The sequence below is a fragment of the Peromyscus californicus genome, unplaced genomic scaffold, assembly GCF_007827085.1.
Source record: "Peromyscus californicus insignis strain IS unplaced genomic scaffold, ASM782708v3 Scaffold_4__1_contigs__length_199733344, whole genome shotgun sequence".
NCBI lineage: Eukaryota > Metazoa > Chordata > Mammalia > Rodentia > Cricetidae > Peromyscus > Peromyscus californicus.
In genome coordinates this window covers 51,032,858-51,052,440 of record NW_026294562.1, presented here as the reverse complement: position 1 = coordinate 51,052,440, position 19,583 = coordinate 51,032,858, and the positions used below count along the sequence as shown (strand labels likewise).

General features: G+C 47.4%; 1 protein-coding gene across 1 annotated transcript; it reads right to left on the bottom strand.

Moving 5' to 3' along the window:
• Window positions 1-476: 476 nt before the first annotated feature.
• Tmem109 (transmembrane protein 109) lies at window positions 477-13,289 on the bottom strand. The gene is made up of 4 exons (XM_052760039.1): window positions 12,149-13,289; window positions 3,943-4,187; window positions 2,406-2,508; window positions 477-1,960 (listed from the first exon to the last, which is right to left on the bottom strand). The coding sequence occupies exons 2-4, from the start codon at window positions 4,177-4,179 to the stop codon at window positions 1,569-1,571; spliced, it is 732 nt and encodes a 243-aa protein (XP_052615999.1). The 5' UTR covers window positions 4,180-4,187; window positions 12,149-13,289; the 3' UTR covers window positions 477-1,568.
• Between the last annotated feature and the right edge of the window lie 6,294 nt (window positions 13,290-19,583).

Sequence of the window (19,583 nt, the reverse complement as noted above, 5' to 3'; positions counted from 1 at the left end):
GTCCCAAAGGGTAAAGGGTACAGGCTGGTCAACCCTTCTGAGGGAGACTTGACTTCGATCCTGCCCAGCCTTGCCCCCAGGTAGTGTTGGGAGAGGTCCAGAAGAAGATCTGGTATCTCCATGGCAACCTAAAAAAGGAAAACGAAGCACAGACATGCCTGGGCCACCTGGAGCCACAGTGAAGATCTTTGTGCGGTAAATTCCTGAGTCTGGGAGGAAAGCCAGTCTTTCTAGGCTCCCCAGGCCAGCAACAGGACAGCATAGCACTCCAAGGGAAGGAGCACCTTCAGTTCCCTACACTGCTACCAGATCTGCAAGTTCTACAAGAGAGTGCATGCCTCCCTCCAAGGTTCTGGAGGGAGGAGTACCAGGTACAGACTGCCTTCCTGAGCCTCCCTTCTCAGCAACTTCCTGCTAGAGAAGAGTCTGGCAGCAGAGAGACTTTGAGTAAACACATTTTATTCAGAAGAAGATAATAAAATAGCGTGCACTTTATTTTAAACCAACCAAGCACTGATAAAAATAGATACCACTGCAGCCGTGATTCCACATCAAACCTTATCAGTAAGAATGGGCATTTATTCTTCACATCTTGTGCTGGACCTGGCACAGGACACCTCCCTCCATGAGGGCCCTAAAGGCCAAGGCCAAGAGTGAGCAAGTGCCCTGGTGGAGAGGCTTAGTGGCGGGCTCCCCCTGGGCTCTGTAGAACACATCAGGGCAAGGCAGGACAAGGCCATGCTCTTCCCAGCTGCTGGGACACAACAGTTGCTTGGGATGGCAGAGAGTGGACAGGAGAAATGCAAGACATTGGGTCCTCCTGCGTTTCTCAAAGTCCCTGAAATCCCCAAAGGACATCGGACAGTCCCTGCAGGGCCCCAACTGCAGGAGAGTTAGCCTTTGCTTTGGCTGCAAGAGTCGGGATTCTGCAAGGGACTACTCTCTCCGAACACAAAGTAACCATAGCACACTTTCCTACATTCCGTGTGGCAAAGGGCAATTGGAGGGTGCTGTTGACTCCCGTTAAGGCACTTGTAATGGAACCCAGATGCGCAGGCTTCCGGGGACCTTGTTTCTCCCCTATCCTCGGGTCTAGCATCTCCTGCCCCTTCCCACTGCTGTGCAATGAGGAAGACAGTGAGGGTCTCGAGGGACTTGGGAGGGTGGTGTGATGGGAGTCTGAGTAGGAAGAAGAGAGCTGGGGTGTGGTCAAACAGGAGCGTCAGTCTGGGGAGGCCTTTTGTAAGGAAGCCAGGCAGCAGCAGGTTAATCATCATGGAGATCAGTGGGCAGTGGTGCTGGCTGAGAGCAGAAGCCAGAGCTGAGGCCCCTCCAACCTGCCCTGGGGGAGGCAGGCTGGGAGCAGAGAGAGGGCAGGGAGTCATCCCTTGACTGAACACCTGCAGAGGACAGGTTCTCTTCTCTCAGCTAGGGGCTAGTGCAGGGGTAAAGGTGTCAAGGGTTCAGACACAGGCAAGGAAAGGGCAGGGGGCTACAAGGAGGGCCATGAGACCCAGAAGCAGCTCAGCTCTTTGGTATGGTGAGGGTGTCACTGTGGGACATCCCTGTCATTCCTCCTCCATACTCCGGGTTGCCTTGGCTGCTCGCCTCTGCCTCCCACGAAGCTCTTCTATCTGGCGCTCCAGCCCTCTCACCTTAGCTTCCAGGTGGGTCCCTGAGCCCCTGGAGCCAGTGAGCCGGCTCAGCAAGGCAAAGAGAGTCAACAAGGCCAGGAGCATCAAGGCCCGGGTGGAAGGGTCGGGCACAGACCTCACCAGTCCCACAAAGCCAGCCACAAAGAGGACAAGCTTTAGACCCCCCAGGATCCGCCCTAGTAAGGCCAAGACCAAGCCCAGGAGCAGGGACAGCAGCCAGTAGATGACCAGTGCTGCTGCTCCCCACAGCAGAAGGGTCTGGACTTGGCTGGGGCTAAGCTTCAGGCCCTGGGTGAGATGGTCACCTGGAAAGGAAAAGGACAGAGTCAGCAATCTAGAGATGTGGTGAGGGCAAAGAGGGGCAAGAAACAGTGAAGCAGAGGGGGACAACAGCTTGACAAAGGCACGCCCACTCTTACAGGCCCGGGAGACAGATTTGAATCCCAGCCTCCTGGCCGTGGGACTCGGAAAGACTACTTTGCTCGGGGAGATGAAGTTTTATTTATTATTTGAGGACAGTCTGTCTGCCTCCCAGGGTTGTGGTTAACCAAAGAGGAAACCGTGCACCTCTGCACAATGTCCAACACAAGCAAACCCCTGGTACAGAGGTAAGAATCTCTAGCCTCCCCTTCTATTGTACTTCCAGGGACATCTGCAACTAGCTGGGGGAATGTCTAGCCCCGCATAGATGAACCCCCACCAACAGCAAGGTCAGACACAGCCCTGGCTCTCTAATTCTCTGCCACTCACCATCCAGCCCCAGGGCACTCAGCAACTGGGCAGCGATCCCAGACAGGGCAAAGCAGGCCACAGAGATGGCTGATGAGATGGCCCACATCACCTGTAACAGGGTCTGTGAAAGAGACAAATACATCAGGAATGAGGCTCTTCTCCTCGTGCCTGGTACTACTCGCAGGGAAACCCCTGACCTGTTTCTTCCCCAGGAGATGGGTTTGGGTCAAAAGTCTGTGGACTCTGAGTTGGGTGAGGAGGCTCTTCTGCCATGTCTCCTTCCTGACCTATAATCCAGGACATCTGAGACAGACTTCAGCTGGTCAACTGAGATGTTCTGGAAGTGACAGGAGGTGCACTTGTGTGTGAATGGGGGAATCACCATATCTGCATGGTAGCCACCCTATGAAACGGGAGGCTTCCAAGCCTCCTAGGGAATCAGGAAGGTGTGTGAAAGAACGTCCATGTGGGGCTGGGACATGTGAGGGAAAAATTGATCAACTGCACTTCATTATGGATTTGTATGTGTGTCTGCATGTGTGCCCATGCAGGTCCATGTGGACACCGGAGGCTGACATCAGGATGCCTTCCTCACGTCTCCACCTGTTTTTTTTAAGATTTTACTCTTATTTATGTATCCATGTGTGTTTGTATATGTGTACGAATATGTGTGTGTGGGGGGGGGGGGCGGTTGAGAGGTGATCAAAGAAGCCGGAAGAGGGTGTTGGATTCCCTGGAGTTGGAGTTATAATCAGTTGTGAACCACCTGTGGGTAGTGGAAACCAAGCCCTGGTCCTCTGCAAGAGCAGCAAGCATTCTTAAATACTGAGCTGCCTCTCCAGCCTCTCTGTTTTTTGAGACAGGGTTCTTACTTAACCTGGAGCCCTAGTTTCTGCTAGACTGGCCAGCCAGCAGGTTGGTATCTGCCTGTCTCTTCACACCCTACTTCCCACTGCCGAAGGTTACAGACATGCACACCATGCCCAGTTTTTACATATGTCTTGGAGACTGGAACTCATGCCTGCTACTTGCATAGCAAGCACCTGACCCACTGGGCATTTTCCCACCCTCTATTGTGGATTTTATAAACCACTGGCTGGGCACTTTGGGATGAACTATCAGAAGGGACACCACACTAGAAACGGCACTGGGTGGAAGAACCGATCCTGCCATAGGCCCTTCGTGAACCCCATCTCACTTTTACAGGTGAAGACACGGACTCAGAGCTCTGCTCTGCCAGCTCCAGAAGCTAGGACTGACTCAGATCCAAGGCTCCGTGGGTCCTGCTAACATGAGTTTGTAAAAGTAGGTCATTTTGCAGCCTTTCTGGCCAAATGGACAAAAGCTGGAAAAAGATGGGGTGGTGCTAAAGGGCCGGAGGGTAAGAACCTGGCAATCAGCCAGCAAGAGGCAGGACCGCCAGGCTGTATTTGCGGAAGGTGGGGCTCTCCGCAGTGGGGACTAGGACAGAGAGGCTGTGGTGGCAAGGTGAGGTGGTGTTAACAATGTCTCTCCTTTTGTTTATGCACACAGCCACTACAGGCACGTTTCTTACCTCTGAAATCACATGCATGGTCTCCGGCCCTAGCCAGGCATCCAGCGTCTCCTTCAGAGATCGGCCAATCTGGGTCAAAAGATCAGCTGAGGCCTCCCTCTTCTGCTGGCCAGGTGAGGCAAAGTCTCGATAGGACTGGGATGATGATGAGTGGACGAGGAGAAGGGCCACAAAGACCAGCAGGACAGCTCTGAACAGATGCCTGCTCCATGATGGATTGCTGTCTGAGCCTGCCATGCTTGCGCCTGTCAAGAGAGGGCCACAGGGGAAGCAATGATTCAGACCTGACGGATACTTTTACTCTCTCAGCTGCTCGGTCATTCCCTTCACCACCCCTGGTCCCAGCAAGCATCCCAGACAAACCTAAAAAGAGCTGTGCACCGAAAAAAGATGAACCAGGACTTGCAATCTAAGTTGGGCACAACCATCTGAGTCACAGCTTCCTCTTTTGTATTCTCCACCGGATCAATTCACCAGCATTACTATTCCAGGCCTTAAAGTGGCCAAGATCTCACCGCAGTCTATTCCTCCAGATCTAAAATCGGAAGGCCTGTCTCTACATCTTAGGCACCATGGACAAGAGCAAATTCTAAGTCTCTAAAGGCTTCATCCCAAGAAGCTTACAATGTACTGAAGCCAAAGCTGATAGAAAAATGTAACTTAAAAATAGCACGTAAGTAGGATTACCACTGCACACCAATGCAAAATAAAGCACTCGGTTAACAGAGCATACAAGAATGACGGCATTTGCAACAGTTATCTCTGTAGGGCCATTATGCAAGGTGTTTTTTCTCCCTCACCCCTGTGGGCATAGGCATGAAGAAACAGTCTGTAGATGAGCACTTGTGCAAGGTACTGGGCTTAGAACGATTTCAGCCCAAGCCTCTGCTTCCAAATCCTACCCTTGCTGGGAGTCAAAGTGTTCAGCGGATCTCAACTGGGGCTGCTCAGTGACATCACTCGAGAGTGGCACAAAGTGCCAATGTCTGTGACCAAGCACTCTGGTTCTGATGGCACTGTCTCTCTGTGATCTGGTCTTGGACATGAGCTCCTCAATGATTCGACTATCCAAAGTTGAGAACCATTCTAAGAATATAGGGAAAGGCTAAACTCTGTGTCTCCTAAACTGTCATTCAACAGTCGGTGTGAGATTTCTGTGACTACTTGTGCAAGGTTGTTTTTGTTTTCTGTTCTCATCCCCAGCAAGCAAGCAATTCATTTTGCACTGGATATCTTCTAGTTCAACTTGATTTTGACATTACCTACCTGGAGGCAGGGTCACATCCTTTTGCCTATTTGGGAGTGGGAAGTTGAGGTCATTCTGTGTCAATGGTTATGATATAGTGTACACACACACACACACACACACACACACACACACACACACAAGCAGTTTGGTTTTCATCTATCCTTTCTGGCTTAGAGCTCACATATCTCATATAATTTAATACATGGAAAGAACAAAAAAGGTACCTCATTAAAAAAAAAAATAGCCTTTTAGACAGCTTCCTGCAACATCTTCAGAGGATGAAGGATGAAAGACAGCCCTTTCCAACATAGAGTTTATGTTAGTAAGACCATTTTTAGAGATCTCCCCAGATAACCTCGGGATTAGAGGGGTAATTGCCAGGGGGCTCAGCCATGCCTTTAGAGGGATGAGACTTTCATCCTCAACCTCTGAGGAAGAAGGGTGGCTAATGCTTTTGTTGATTCCCATGACCAATCTGTGTGCTGAACACACCTATATAATGTGATCAGTCTTTGGTGGGTTATCCTTTCCAAGGTTATTTCCTCATCTTTCACCCACTGATACATTACTAACATCTGAAGAGAAGCTGCACCATAATGATTAAAATGTTAACTGTTGCTGGGGTAGGTAGCTCAGTGTCAGATGGCTTGCCGAGCATGTGCATGGCCTTGGATTTAATCCCCAAATAGGTAGATAGATAACTGCTAAATAATCTTCATAGTTATAGAATCCATAAATTCTGGCGACTTTTAGATTACATCAGGATGTATAATATCCTTTCTTGTTCTTTAATTCTATGCTTCAACTAATACAAAACATGTAAATAAATGGCTACAAAGTCTAACTTACAGATAAGTAATGTCTATCTAAGAACTACAGGGACTTGCCCCAGTAGTTATTCATGATATTCTAGCCAGAAGGAAAAAAAAAAAAGATATAGCTGCATGCCCTGGATGAGAAGACCCCACTCAGCATGTAGCACCCCCATCCCCACCATATTTCACTCTACAAAACCCGTTTATATATCTACACTCCATATGATGGAGATTTGAGGCCAGCAGCCCCTTGTTTTCTCAGAGACAGGCCCTGAGGGAATCTGATTTCCTGCCCACAAATTCTCTCCCGAGTATTTGCTTTCCAGCAATGAGAGGCAGGAGCTCTGTTCACAACTTCACATGCCAGTTGCCAAGTCCCAACTTATTTTACCTGTTCTCTGTCTGGATATAAGTCAAGGTTCCTATAGCCCCTTTATCAGGTTCAATGAATTGGCTAAAGAGAGTCAAGAGTTCAGGGAAACGTTGTGGAAATTACTTTAACTATGTAAAGATACATTACATTTGTTTATGCTGTGGAATATTACTTAAACTGTGTAAAAGTTTTAACTATGGGCCGGGCGGTGGTGGCGCACGCCTTTAATCCCAGCACTCGGGAGGCAGAGCCAGGCGGATCTCTGTGAGTTCGAGGCCAGCCTGGACTACCAAGTGAGTTCCAGGAAAGGCGCAAAGCTACACAGAGAAACCCTGTCTCGAAAAACCCAAAAAAAAAAAAAAAAAAAAAAAAAAAAAAAAAAAAAAGTTTTAACTATGAAAAGATGTGCTGCTGTTGCACCCGGCCTGCCTAAGGCACCTGACTGGCCTAATAAAAGGCTGAATAGCCAATAGCTAGGCAGAGAAAGGATAGACGGGCTAGCGGGCCGAGAGAATGAGTAGGAGGAGAAATCTAGGCTTGGGAGAGGAAGAGAGAAGGAGAGAACAAGGGAGAAAGAGAGGAACACACCGGGGCCAGACGCCAGGCAGCCACCAGACAGACAGACAGACATGGAGAAGCAGTGAAAGTAAGATATACAAAAGGAAAGAAAGGTAGAAATCCCCGAGGCAAAACACAGATGAAGAGAAACAGGATAATTTAAGTTCTAAGAGCTAGTGGGGCAAGCATAAAATAAGGCTGATCATTCATAACTAATAAGACTCCATTTCATGATTTGGGAGCAGATTGGTGTCTACCACCCTACCCCCCCCCTCCAAAAAAAGTCTGGTACAGGGGAACAGTTTCACTGGTTGGATGATCACAAATAGTTCTTATAAAGGTTACTGATGTGCACCAGCTGTGAAGATGGCAGCACCAGGTATGGGGGAAGGAGTGCAGAGGGTCCATGCCCTGTCTGGGTATACCACCCTCAGAGGGCCTCTATGTGCTCAGTGATCAGACAGCACTCCAAACCCTGTCTTTTCTGGATTACCCTAGAAGTTTCATTACAAAGTGTGATAAACCAATTCTCTGGCCATTGGCATCAACTCAATCATTAGCCACTCTTCCTCCTCAGAGGTACCAACTCTTTAAGACATGGCTGGTCCCCTGGCAATTACCCCCTCCAATCCTGTAGTTATCTAGGGAGCATTCTAAAAATGGTGTTACTCACATAAAAGGTATATTTGAAAGGGCTGTTTTCACCCTTTATCCTCTGAAGACATGGCAGAAAGCCAGGCCAAAGGGCTAATGATTTTGACAAAAGGTATCTTCCCATGTATTAATTACAAGGGATATGTGGGCTCTGAACCAGGAGGGATAGAGGAAAAACAAACTGCTGGTGTATGTGTTTCTGTGTGTGTGTGTGTGTGTGTGTGTGTGTGTGTGTGTGTGTGCGCGCGCAAACTGGTGGTGTGTGTTATATCACACCATTGACACAAAATGATCTCAACTTCCTACTGCCAAAATAAGCAAAGGGTTAAGGAACAGCCCTTAAGGAAAAATTATCATGAATAAAAAGCAGACACTGGACTGGTTTTGAATGCACTAATCTCAACCTCACGGGTACTTATCCAGGTAGGCATTGTTATCCCCTGATGATGAAATCGAGGAAGAATGGGCAGTATGTGGGAAAACCCAGCTGTGAATTCAGGTGCATCTAAAGAGCACTCCTTCTTTGTCCACAACCACTCTGTTGTGCTGTGTTCAATTTAGAAGTTACTGATAAAGTCACATAATAGATTATCCATAAGTAAAACACACTTGGCATCTACCAACCATCTCAGGGAATTACGGTGAAAATTCACCCAGGCACTCTGTGCTCTGATCTCATCTATAACATGATGCCACGGATGAGTTAAGACTCAGCAAGTACCAACTTATTGAAGCAGGTAAGGACCAGGCAAGAAGAATGTTTGCAGGTCCACCTCCTTTTTTGACACTCTGCTGGAGAAATGTCAGAAGGCTCTAAGCAAATCCTGTTCTTCCTCGGGCTCAAAAAGGCACCTGCAGTTCCAGAGTCTCTGTGATTCAGAGCTGAGGAGTAGAGACTGAGGTAAGTCTCTAAGGTGGAGGTGAGGCCAAGTTTTGAAGTGTTTGTGGTTACCATGGTACTGGGGGAGTTGGCCACAAATTTAGAGCCATCTGGATAGCAGAGAGGGAAAAGAAAGATGTTCTCATTTGGGCAGAGAAGGCTCCAGAAAAAGACTTCTAAAAATACTACATTTGGGGTAACTTCTGGCCCAGAAACAGCTACCCAACACCCCTCCCAAGGCCTGTAAGGTCAAGTGGAGTTGCAAAACACAAGAGTTCAAGTGCAAGAACTTGGGCTGGGAAAGCCATCTACTCTTTGGCACAAATCAAGAGCCAGGTGGCTCCCACCTGCCACTGGTGGGCAACGTGGAAAACATGGGTTAGTTCCTGAGCTATCTGGGTCATGCTGGGGCCTTAAAGAGCAGGGTTGCTATCTTGGGTTGGATTCTATATCCAAGGACCTCCAACAGGAGGAATCAGGTGTCGTCTCTTCCCTCCTAGAAGGTCAGGATGATGTGAGCTGCGACTCCCACGGCAGCCTGCTGTGTTTTCTGTGCCAGCTTTAACTGGAAGTGGCCATCTGCCTCAGTCTGCGGGACCTTGAAATCAACCCTCTACAGTGAGGCCAGCACTGTTCTGCCAGGTGACCTGAAGTGTTCCAGAAAATGCATCTCACAGGATTCCGGAGAACACTGGTTGTTGAGAGGTAGTGAGGACAAGTGACAAGCGGCTTTCTTTACCAGTTCCTTTTTCTTTTTTCATTTTTTTTTTTTTTTTGAGAGAAGCCCAGGCAGTATGAATCTGACCCACTACCATGCTTCCTCATGCCTCTTAAGAACTTTTTGCCAGGCAGTTGGTGGTGCATGCCTTTAATCCCAGCACTGAGGGGGCAAAAGCAGGGGGAGCTCTGTAAATGTGAGGCCAACCTGGTCTACAAAGTGAGTTCCAGGACAGCCAGAGCTGTTACACAGAGAAATCCTGTCTTGGGGCGGGGGGAAGAGGTTTACAGTTTTGTTGTTGTTTGAGCCAGGGTCTGATGTAGCCCAGGCTGGCCTGAACTCGTTATGCAGCTGAGGATGACTTTGAACTCCTGATCCTCCTGCTTCCATCTCCCAAGTATTGCGTTTGCAAGTGCGTGCCACTTTGCACTGGGGACTGAACCCGGGGCTTTGTGTATAAAGGCAAATACTCCACCAACTGAGGTACATGCCAGCCTTCATCACATTATTATTATTGGTTTTTGGAGACAGGGTTTCTCTGTGTAGCCCTGGCTGTCCTGGAACTTGCTCTGTAGACCAGGCTGGCCTCAAACTCAAGAGATCCATCTGCCTTGGCCTCCTGAGTGCTGGGATTAAAGGCCTAGCTCCTCATCAAATTAGTAATGCAGAAAGATGCTGTGGTCATTAAGAGTCAAATAGCCTTAGCCTCTAAAAGATGGAAGCATGTCTGAAACTTTTTTGCTTACTGAGACAAACAGGAGGTACTCAATAATAAATGGTAATATGTATAAGTTATCAATGTTTTGTTTGTATAATTTATAATTAACAAAGTGCTTATTATCTACCTCATTTAATTCTTATGGCTGTGTGTGTGTGTGTGTGTGTGTGTGTGTGTGTGTGTGTAGCTAGAAATCAAACTCAGAGCTACCAAATAGGCAAGCACTCGACCACTAAGTTACAAAAGAACAGCGTGTGTATACAAATTGTGTGTGTGTGTGTGTGTGTGTGTGTGTGTGTGTGTGTGTGTTTGCGTGCACATGTGTAGAAGCCAAAGACCAACTCAAGCCAAGGTGGTTCTCTCCTTGTACCATGTGGGGCCCAGGGATCAAGTTCATCAGGCAGGTGCCTTTTCCCCATGGAGCATCTCACCAGCCTTAATTATCTTATAGTTATCATATAACTATAGTTATGTTCTATTTTGCTTAGAGCAGAAATGGGACTTGATCCCCAAGCCTAGAAGCTCTGGCTTGCCCTTTCCATTGTCCCATACTTCAGTACTGCCTTGGTAATGCCTGCTCTCTGCCCATGGGAACATACAGTTCCACCAAGCACCATCAAGCTCAAAGCAGAAGACACCCAAATCTCCCAAGAGGAGCCCTCATACTAGGAGATGGCTCACCTGCTGAGTTGACAGGTTATACACCAAGGAGGTAAGAGGGGACAGTCAAAGATAGCCCTGAGACTGGCCACTCCTGTTCAGACAGCTGCAATTCAGCTCAGGCAGGAGCAGTCTCAGCGGGGGGAACTGCTTTACTTACTATGGTGGTGAGAAGTCGATATATGTTCAGCTGTGGTTTGCTCAGCCCTGGTAGGGTGGGGCTGGCCACTCTGCCCCCTGTCAGCACTCCTTCCTCTTCTTTTTCCTTTCTCACTATAAATCACTACAAGGGCAGGAACTAACTTGGTGCCCTCTGCTGGCCCCAACTGTCCCTTCACTACTCACAGCCGTCCTGTGGATCAGCGGTCCTCAATTCTGGACTGCCCATCTGGTCTGCCTGCATAGCCTGTTAAACAAGGATGTCTGCCCCACCCAGGCAACCCACTCGGACTCTCCCAGGGAGGAGCTCAGCTTTTTTTTTTTTTTTAAAGAGCCCCAGGATTCCTGAGGCAAAATCTGACAGCGGTTGCAAAGGTCAGAAGCCCAGAGAAGAAAAGTGTACTTCAAGCAAAGCCTCCTAAGAGCTCTCTGTACAAAGGACATAGGCTCAATTCTATCACAAACTAGCTGTCATTACCTTTACACCTGTTACTTAACCTATCTGACTTTCAATCTCCTCAAATGTAAATCCTGTTGAAACTGGGTTAAGAGTTGCTTTGGGAAGTTAAATCGTTTGTGCAAGCACCCTGTTCACAGTTTGTCCCATAGACTCCCAACAACTCAGTCTAACTTGACACTAACTTTTCTTGGAATCCCCAGCACCTAGCATAGAATGACGATGCTTGCTAAAAGACTATCAGAAGCCTGCCAAGAAGCCACAAGGGTAAGACATATAAAGACTTGGAGAAGTGGGAGAGAGGCTATTTGAACAGTGAATCCAAATATACAACAGCCACATGAGAAGCACAGCTGAGATCCTAAACGTGGAGAAGTCACCACTAAGGAGAATGAAGTCAGCGTTCTGGCAGGTCGGAGGCAGCCCTAGCTAAACCCCTGACAGCTGCTACCCAGCAACTGTTTGTGGGGCAGGGTGACTGCAAAGGGGAGCAGCCTTGCCGCTCCCTTCCCAAGGCCAGACTCCTGACGACAGGGTGTCAGTGGCATGTGCTATTTCGAACAGCACATGCCCTGCCAAGCTCTTCATGGTGGCGTCGCAAGGCCCATGAGGTCGGGGTACCCAGAGGGGGGCTCCAACTGGGGAAGTAGGAGGCTGGACCATGGGGCTAGGGAAGGTTGTGGGGCTCAGCACTGGCCTCATCCCCAAGTCTGGCAGCTGCTCCCTCTACTGGACCTCAACGTTCGAACCCGCTTTTCCCGGGAAACACTTTCCTCCAGGGTTACCTAGTAACAACGCCCCCGGTTGCATAGCAACGAGGATCCGGGTCCCAGGCTTGCTAAGCCTCATGCTCCACGTTCGACCCCTCCCCACTCGGGCTCACAGGCCTAGCGGCTCCGCCCTGTAGCCGCCTGCAAATCTGTCCCTTAAGCTGCGACTACAGCGGGATCTCGGACCGCACTTACCCTGCTCCGGCCACCACTATCCTTCACGTGCGACTTCGCTAAAAAACGCGCCAGCAAACCCGCGCCTCAACTCCCTGGGTGTTGGTTTATAATCTGCGCATGCGTGGGGCGATTGAGCTGGGAGACTGGCGGGCCTCTTTGCTGCCCGAGCGGACACCGTGGGCGCATGCGCTTTGTTCGCTCCATTACGGTTTGTGTGCATCTGTGTTTCCCATCGAAGCATTTCCAAGAAAAGAATGGCGTCGGATATTGGAGCTGGAACGGAAGCCTTTGGCAGGAAAGGGGAAAAAAATAATAATTCTTTCGAGGCTGTGGCGTGGGTAGAGTCGGTGGTTGGTTCGGGATTCGGTGCTGATCGGAGCCTGCCACGCATTTAGGGCAGCCCAATTTCCCGAGGCAGGGATGCTGCTCCTGCGGCATCGCGGGAAGTGTAGTTCTTAGGCGGGGCTCCGGATAGCACCTGGAGGGTTGAGGAAAATTCTCGCTAAAAAGGGACAAAAGGAGGAAAAAGCAAAATGTCTTAGTGGACACGTTAGCGGTGCACTGCCTTGGGGAAACTCATCCGCTACGGGAGAGAGCAAAACCTCACCCCAACTCTGCAGGTGACTCCCCTCAAAAAACTTTGCTTAGACTTGTAGAGGAAGGAAGCAGCTGCGCCCCCCTACTTACCCCGCCTTTTAGAACCACTGAGGTAGCTTTGTGAATGGGGGTAGGCACAGGGATTTAAATTTTTAACTTACATGTATTTGTTTTGTGTGTGTGTTTGGGTGTGAGCATCACAGACTACTGTGGAGATCAAAAGACAACTTGGCGGAGTCACGTCTCTCCTACTATGTGGAGCCCATGGAATTCAGGTTGTCAGGCTTGGCGACAAGCACCTTTATTGCTGCCCAGTATTGTTGCTGTTGTTTTTAATCCCCATGGATGGCTGCCATAAGACAGCCCCCCTTTAATGTTAAAATGCCTTCTTCAGAAACAAACTCTGCCCCACCCCCTTCTTCAATCAGCCTTCCAATTCTCCCTTCACACCAAATCTGTCACCCCACACAGTTGTTTCTCTATCAGATGTTTCTCAGACTCATCCATCTTCTTCTGCACCTTTGGTTGCTTCCTGCCTCTCGGTTGGAGTTTTCTTTCCAGAAGCGGGTCCTGGTAGAATCCTCATTTTGGAGGCTTCTATAGTTGCAACTTAACATTTGCTTGTGGAATTTCTTCTTCCAATTTCAGTGTGCCTCAAAAGAAAAGATTCCAGGGGTGGTGGGCTGGTAGTGCTGTTTCTGGGTTCTTATCATCCTTGATTTTAGGTTGCAAGTACCTTGGGAAATTAACATAGGGCCACACATTGAGGTAGGACAGAAAAATGGAAGTGTATGGGAACATGGGAAGGGAAAGGAGGCCCTCACTCTGGAGTCTGGTTAAAGCTTCCCACTAGCTAAGAGCAAGACTCCAACACAATTAACTACGTAAAGCCTTTCTTTTTTTCCTATGTAAGCCTACAAGTTTCTAGGAACTTCACTAGAAACTCCCATTTACAATAAGAAGGACATGTCATAATCCTCCCCCACTCGGTGCAACCCTAGTAGATTATACTACTATCTCAGTCACCCTATAAAATCACTTACCAGAAAGAGAGAAAAACAAAACAAAACAAAAAAGCCAAAACCAAAACCAAAAACAAACAAACAAAAAACCTTAGCAACCCTTTAAGATGTAACTTGAGAGTCACCAGAATGTTTTGTATGGGCTAATGCTATGACACTTAATTGTGACTCTCTTGAGATTCCTGTATACACACTTGGTTATGTCTTATTCCTTGCCTGGGTGTCTTTCTCTCTTAAATCTTGTTCATATATATAATCTTTAATAAACTTCAACTCTGCTTCATACTAGCTAGCCTTCAATTCTTTTCTGTGTTGAAAAAAGGATCAAGCTTCACCTGTCAGGATTCCTTAAAGGAACTCTCCAAGCTTTTGTGGGTGACAGTGTGGAGCTGTTAGTCCCTGCCACCACTGACCCAGGGAAAGGGAACAAGTTCCTCTAACCCTTGCTGTCTGCTCTTTCAGCTGGCAGTGTCAACTGCTACCTTAATTAATCCTCTGCTCCTAGTCCACACTCATGGCTACTGAATCTCTTGAGAAACAAAGATGCTTTGGGGATTTTGCCAATGTGCTCCCATATTTCCTAAGCAGCAGCAGCAGCAGCTCTTGCTTTAGAGGTGCAAGTTGGGGGAACAAGGCATAGGATTCCCTTTGCAGGGACCCGAGACACCTTATGTGCATACCTTTCCCCTCATGGCTTCTTTTGTTTGTTCCAAAACCAAGCATCCTTGTGGGAATTCAGGAAAATGACTCACCAAACTATGGCACTTTGGCATGTGTTCTAGTTGGCTTTCTATTGCTATGATAAACACCATGACCAAAAGCAGCTTGGGCTTCCCTGCCCAGACCACAGTCCATCAATGAGGGAAGTCAGGGCAGGAACTCAAAGCAGGAACTTGGAGGCAGGAACTAACGCAGAGGCCATAGATAAGTGCTGCTTACTGGCTTGCTCCCATGGCATGCTCAGCCTGCTTTCTTATACAACCCAGGACTACCTGCCAATGGCACTGCCCACAGTGGGCTGGGCCCTCCTAACTCTATCATAAATTAATAAAATGTCCCATAGATTTGCCTGCAGGACAACCTGGTGTAGGCATTTTCTCAATTGAGGTTCACTCTTCCCAGATGAACCTAACTTACATCAAGTTGACCAACGCCAGCAACAACTAATGAACCAGTATGGCACACTGAACTAAAGACTACCAGAAGCAGGCTCAGAAAGCAAGGACTCTCTGACCTCTAGATCCTCTGTCTCTTGTCCCCTTTCCCCACCCTCAAGTGTGGGGAGGGCTTTCTCTAAAGTACCCTTATTAGCCTAAAGATAGTCACCCCCATAAAGGAATCCTGTTGTCATGAGTCCCTTGCCTGGAAAGCCAACCGGCCTGGGAAGGTTCCCTCACAGGAAAGAAAGAAGACATGTCAATTTAACTCTCTCTCTCTCTCTCTCTCTCTCTCTCTCTCTCTCTCGTTGTTTGTTTTGTTTTTGTCTTGCCCCAACTCACTATTTAGCTGAGGATGACCTTGAACTCATCCTGCTTCTACCTCCAGAGTATAGAGATTACAAGTGTTTCCTGCCATGCCTGCTTCAGTGCTGAGGTGGAACCTGGGGCTTCATGCACACTAAGGGTAAGCCCTTTACTAGCTGAGTCCACAATTACACTTCTGAAGCATCCTCATAGACAACTATTATTGTCTGAGAGACTATGTATTTGGGATTTGAACTCCTTGGCCTTGGTGGATAAGGCAAGTGCTCTGCCTCTGAGATACATCCCCAGCCCCCTCTCGCCTCTGCCGTCGTTTATCCCAAGTTCATTTCTCCTCGTTCTTTCTTATTCCTTATCACCACTCCATACCCAGAGGCCCCAAGCCCTCACTCCTACTGCATCGCAGGAATGTATCAAATCCTCATTCACCTGGCCCTTCTCTGTTATATTTTTTTGTGGGACTCTGACATATATACGTTTAATTAAAAATTGTTTTACTCCTATTTATCTACCACAATTTCATTTCATAGACTCAAGTATTAAGACTTAAGAGAGTAGTCAGGCAGTGGTGGCACATGACTTTAATCCCAGCACTTGGGAGGCAGAGGCAGGGGGATCTCTGTGAGTTTGAGGCCAGCCTGGTCTACAGAGCGAGTTCTAGGACAGCTAGGGCTGTTACACAGAGGAACCCTGTCTCAAAAAAACAAAAAAGACTTAAGAGAGTAAAAAGGAAAAAAAGAAAAAGAAAAAAAAATTTTAAAAAGAGAGTAGAAAGTTTTTCTTTCTCTTCTGCCCTGAATCCTTTCCATTGTTGGAGGAGCTGGCCTTTTAAACTAAAAAGGTTTCAAGAGGTTCTCTTTCCCCTGACTTCTGGATACCATTTATATCACAGCTATAAGCTTAGTATAGACACACTTTTGATGTTGCTCATGTGATATCACCAATTTGTAATGCAATATCTACAAGGCACATGGTACCAATAATTAATCACCAGGTGTCATAGTCTGATTTGTGTTGCTGTAACAGAATACCAGAGGCTATTTATAAAACTGCAGAGGTTTATTTAGTTCATGTTTTTGAAGGTTCAGAAGTCCAAGAACAGTGCTCTAACACCTGAAGAGTGCTACAACATATAACACGACAGAGAGAATCACATGGTAATTCCAAGCAAGTGTGCCAGACAGTAAGATGTGTATGTGTACATACCACTGTGAGCATGTGGAGGTCAGAGGGCAACTTTGTGGAGTTAGCCCCCCTCCTTTTATGTGGGATATGGGGATTGAACTTGGGTCATTAGGCTTGAACAGTAGATGTGTTTCCCTCCTGAACCATCTGGCTGGCCCTATTTTATTTTATTTTTATTTTTATAGTGCTAGGGATCAAACCCAGGGTCCTGCACTAGCTAGTCAGGCACTCTGCCACTGAGCTCTGTCCCCAGCTCTACAGACCAAGTTTTTATAACAAGGCCACTCCTTTAATAACCTTCTAACCTGTTAATCCCATAATCTATGAGGTCAGATCCCTTACCACCCAGTCACTTCCCAAAGGCCCTCTCTCTCAACACTGCCATACTGAGGGCCAAGTTCCCAACATACCAGGTCTCTTTTCTTTTATTCCATTTGTTTGTGTGGCTTTTCCTGGGGTGATGGCCAAAAAAATCAACTCCACTCAAGCCTAGCTTGGTAAAGCAGTAAGTTTATAGGTGTCACTTAAAGGCCCATGGGTGACTCAAAGTCAACTGCATGACTAACCAGCCCACCCCAACATGCGGGAGAACTCACCAAAGCTGCTTCCCTGGGGCTCCCTGGCCAACCTGTGGGCAGTTCCACTAGGTCTTTCCTCTCCGGAAATCATCTGCTGCTTTTATAACAGTGGGGAGGGGCTTTGAGAATCTTGAAACAGTCTGAATTTATTGAGCCTGGTAACCGTCACTAGTTCCTTGAGTTTTAGGGGGCTTCCTTCTTCCTCTCGAGGAAATGTTTCAACTCAGAGGAAATAGATACACAATACTACCCCGGTCCAAACTACATAGTATGTATCTTCCAGGGGAAACTTCTGAAAGTATGATTATCAGTTCATAGCTCAAAATGCAATCAAATGCTACTTTGTTGCCAGACCAATCTAGTCTAATCACCTTGGGTTCAGGGGCCCCACCTAGATTGCTTTATTTCCCACCGTACATCTAAATACTTGAGATCCTGGCCTGTCAGGCAGCCTGCCATCCAATAAACAATAATGACAATGTCCCTGCTAAGTGTCAGACACTGGATGACACTCTTGGACTCTTGAGAACTAGGAGAGTAGGACAATCTAGTAGAGGACCCAGCTACCAAAAACTTGTAAGAGGTCAGGAGAAGGGGTGCAGAGGAGGCTGTACTTAAGATGAGCCTGAGGTTTGCATTGGGGGGGTTTGGCCAGGGAGTGGAAAGGAGTTGATGAAAGTTGTCCATGTAAATATTTTGAGCCACCAAATGCAAGTGTGATGGGGGCATTGCAGGGCTGATGTGTCTGAGAAGGCAAGGTGAGGCTGTGGAAGATGTTGGCTCACCAGAAACCTGTGGTCTCAGGACTGACGCCTGTCCCTCATTTAGGTCTCAGCAAAAATGTTACCACCCTTTGTGCTGGTGAGATGGCTCACTGTGAAGAGGAACTTATTTATTGCTGAATCTTACAGCCTGACTTCGATCCCAGGACCAACATGGTAGGAGTGAACTGATTCTCCAAAGTTCTCCTTTGACCTTTACACATGTGCTGTAGCACACACACACACACACACACACACACACACACACACGCAGGCACACATGCACACACACACACACACACACACACACACACACACTAAAATCTTAAGTGCTAAAAATAAACATCACTTCCCGGGGGGGCTACTGTTGCACGAATCCTAACTGGTCTTATAATAAAAACCCAGAGCCAGATACTGGGGTAAATTCTGAAAGATCAGAGGAAACAAACCACAGTCACTTCTCACCTTGCCAACTCCTCAGTTGAAAGGGGAGGTGAGATCCTGTCTCCAGAAATCCTCAGGCTGAATGCTTCTGAGTCCTCAGCTGAAAGGGCACCGAACTCCTGTCTCCTCACGCCTTATATTTCTCTCTCTGCCCAGCCATATCACTTCCTGTCTCAGTCTTCCTAGTGCTGGGATTAATGGCGTGTGTACTTCCCAAATAATGGTAGCAAAGGCATGAGATTTCAAGTGTTGGGATTAAAGATGTGTGCCACCACTGCCTGGCTCTGTTTCTCTTTTCGATGAGATTAATCTTGTATAATCTAGGGTGGCCTTGAGCTCACGGAGATCCAGACAGATCTCTGCCTCTGCCTCCCAAGTGCTAGGATTAAAGGTGTGTGCCACCACTGCCTGACCTCTATGTTTAATCTAGTGGCTATCTTTGCCCTCTGATCTTCAGACTTTATTTGTTAAGAGTACAAACAAAATATCACCACAGTATACCTTTTGCATACCCTGCCTAAAGTAGTCCCCCCTCCAATTCCCCTGGTACCTTCTTCTCAACCTACTCTGATTTATCTTGAATTTAGAGCACCCACCCCTTTCTGGAATTTTCTTCTTATTGTTTATGTGCCCCCCCCATAGACTGTAATCTATGTAAGCATTTCTTTTTTCATCTTGTTTCTGTCTCTTAGACCAATTAGATCACTTACAGATTTACATTGGCTTTATTTTATGATTCTAGAATTGGTCAACACTTCATTCCATGAGCTAGAATGTGTTCTGATGGCTTGGAAGGGGCCAATTTTATTGACTGTAGTTGGACTTTTTCATAGGACTGTTGGCTCCTCAATAATGACACGGAGATTATTATTAATTATGAAAGCTTGGCCAATAGCTTAGGCTTGTTTCTAACTAGCTCTTACAACTTAAATTAACCCATATCTTTTAATCTATGTTCTTTTACATGGCTCTGTACTGCCCATGCTGCTTCCTCTCCATTTGGCTGGTGACCTTGCCTTTCCTCTTCCCAGTGCCCTCTATGCCTGGAAATCCTGCCTAGCTATTGACTGTTCAACTTTTTATTAAACCAATCAGAGTGACACATCCTCACAGTGTACAAAAAGATTATCCCACAACAATAGACAGAAAAGGACTCAAGGCAGCAGAAATAAAACAACAACAACAACAAAGTGATTGACATCTGTTTTCTGTGAAAGGTTAGGAAAGGAAGAGGGAACCACAGAGAGGGAACTGGTTAATATATCAGATCACTCCAGGTTGCTTTTTGTAAGGACTAAGGCAGCCAGAATGTAGTTATCATGCTAGTTGAAATTGGCCTGGCTAGGAAATTGGCCAATGCCTCTTTCTGTCCTGATTTCTTAGAA

Excerpts from the sequence above, each read along its gene's own strand:
- Tmem109 (XM_052760039.1), bottom strand. The coding sequence starts at position 4,179 with ATGGCAGGCTCAGACAGCAATCCATCATGGAGCAGGCATCTGTTCAGA. Across the intron at positions 2,509-3,942 it reads CCATGCATGTGATTTCAGAG|ACCCTGTTACAGGTGATGTG; the intron begins GTAAGAAACGTG and ends TCTCTTTCACAG. Across the intron at positions 1,961-2,405 it reads GAGTGCCCTGGGGCTGGATG|GTGACCATCTCACCCAGGGC; the intron begins GTGAGTGGCAGA and ends TTTCCTTTCCAG.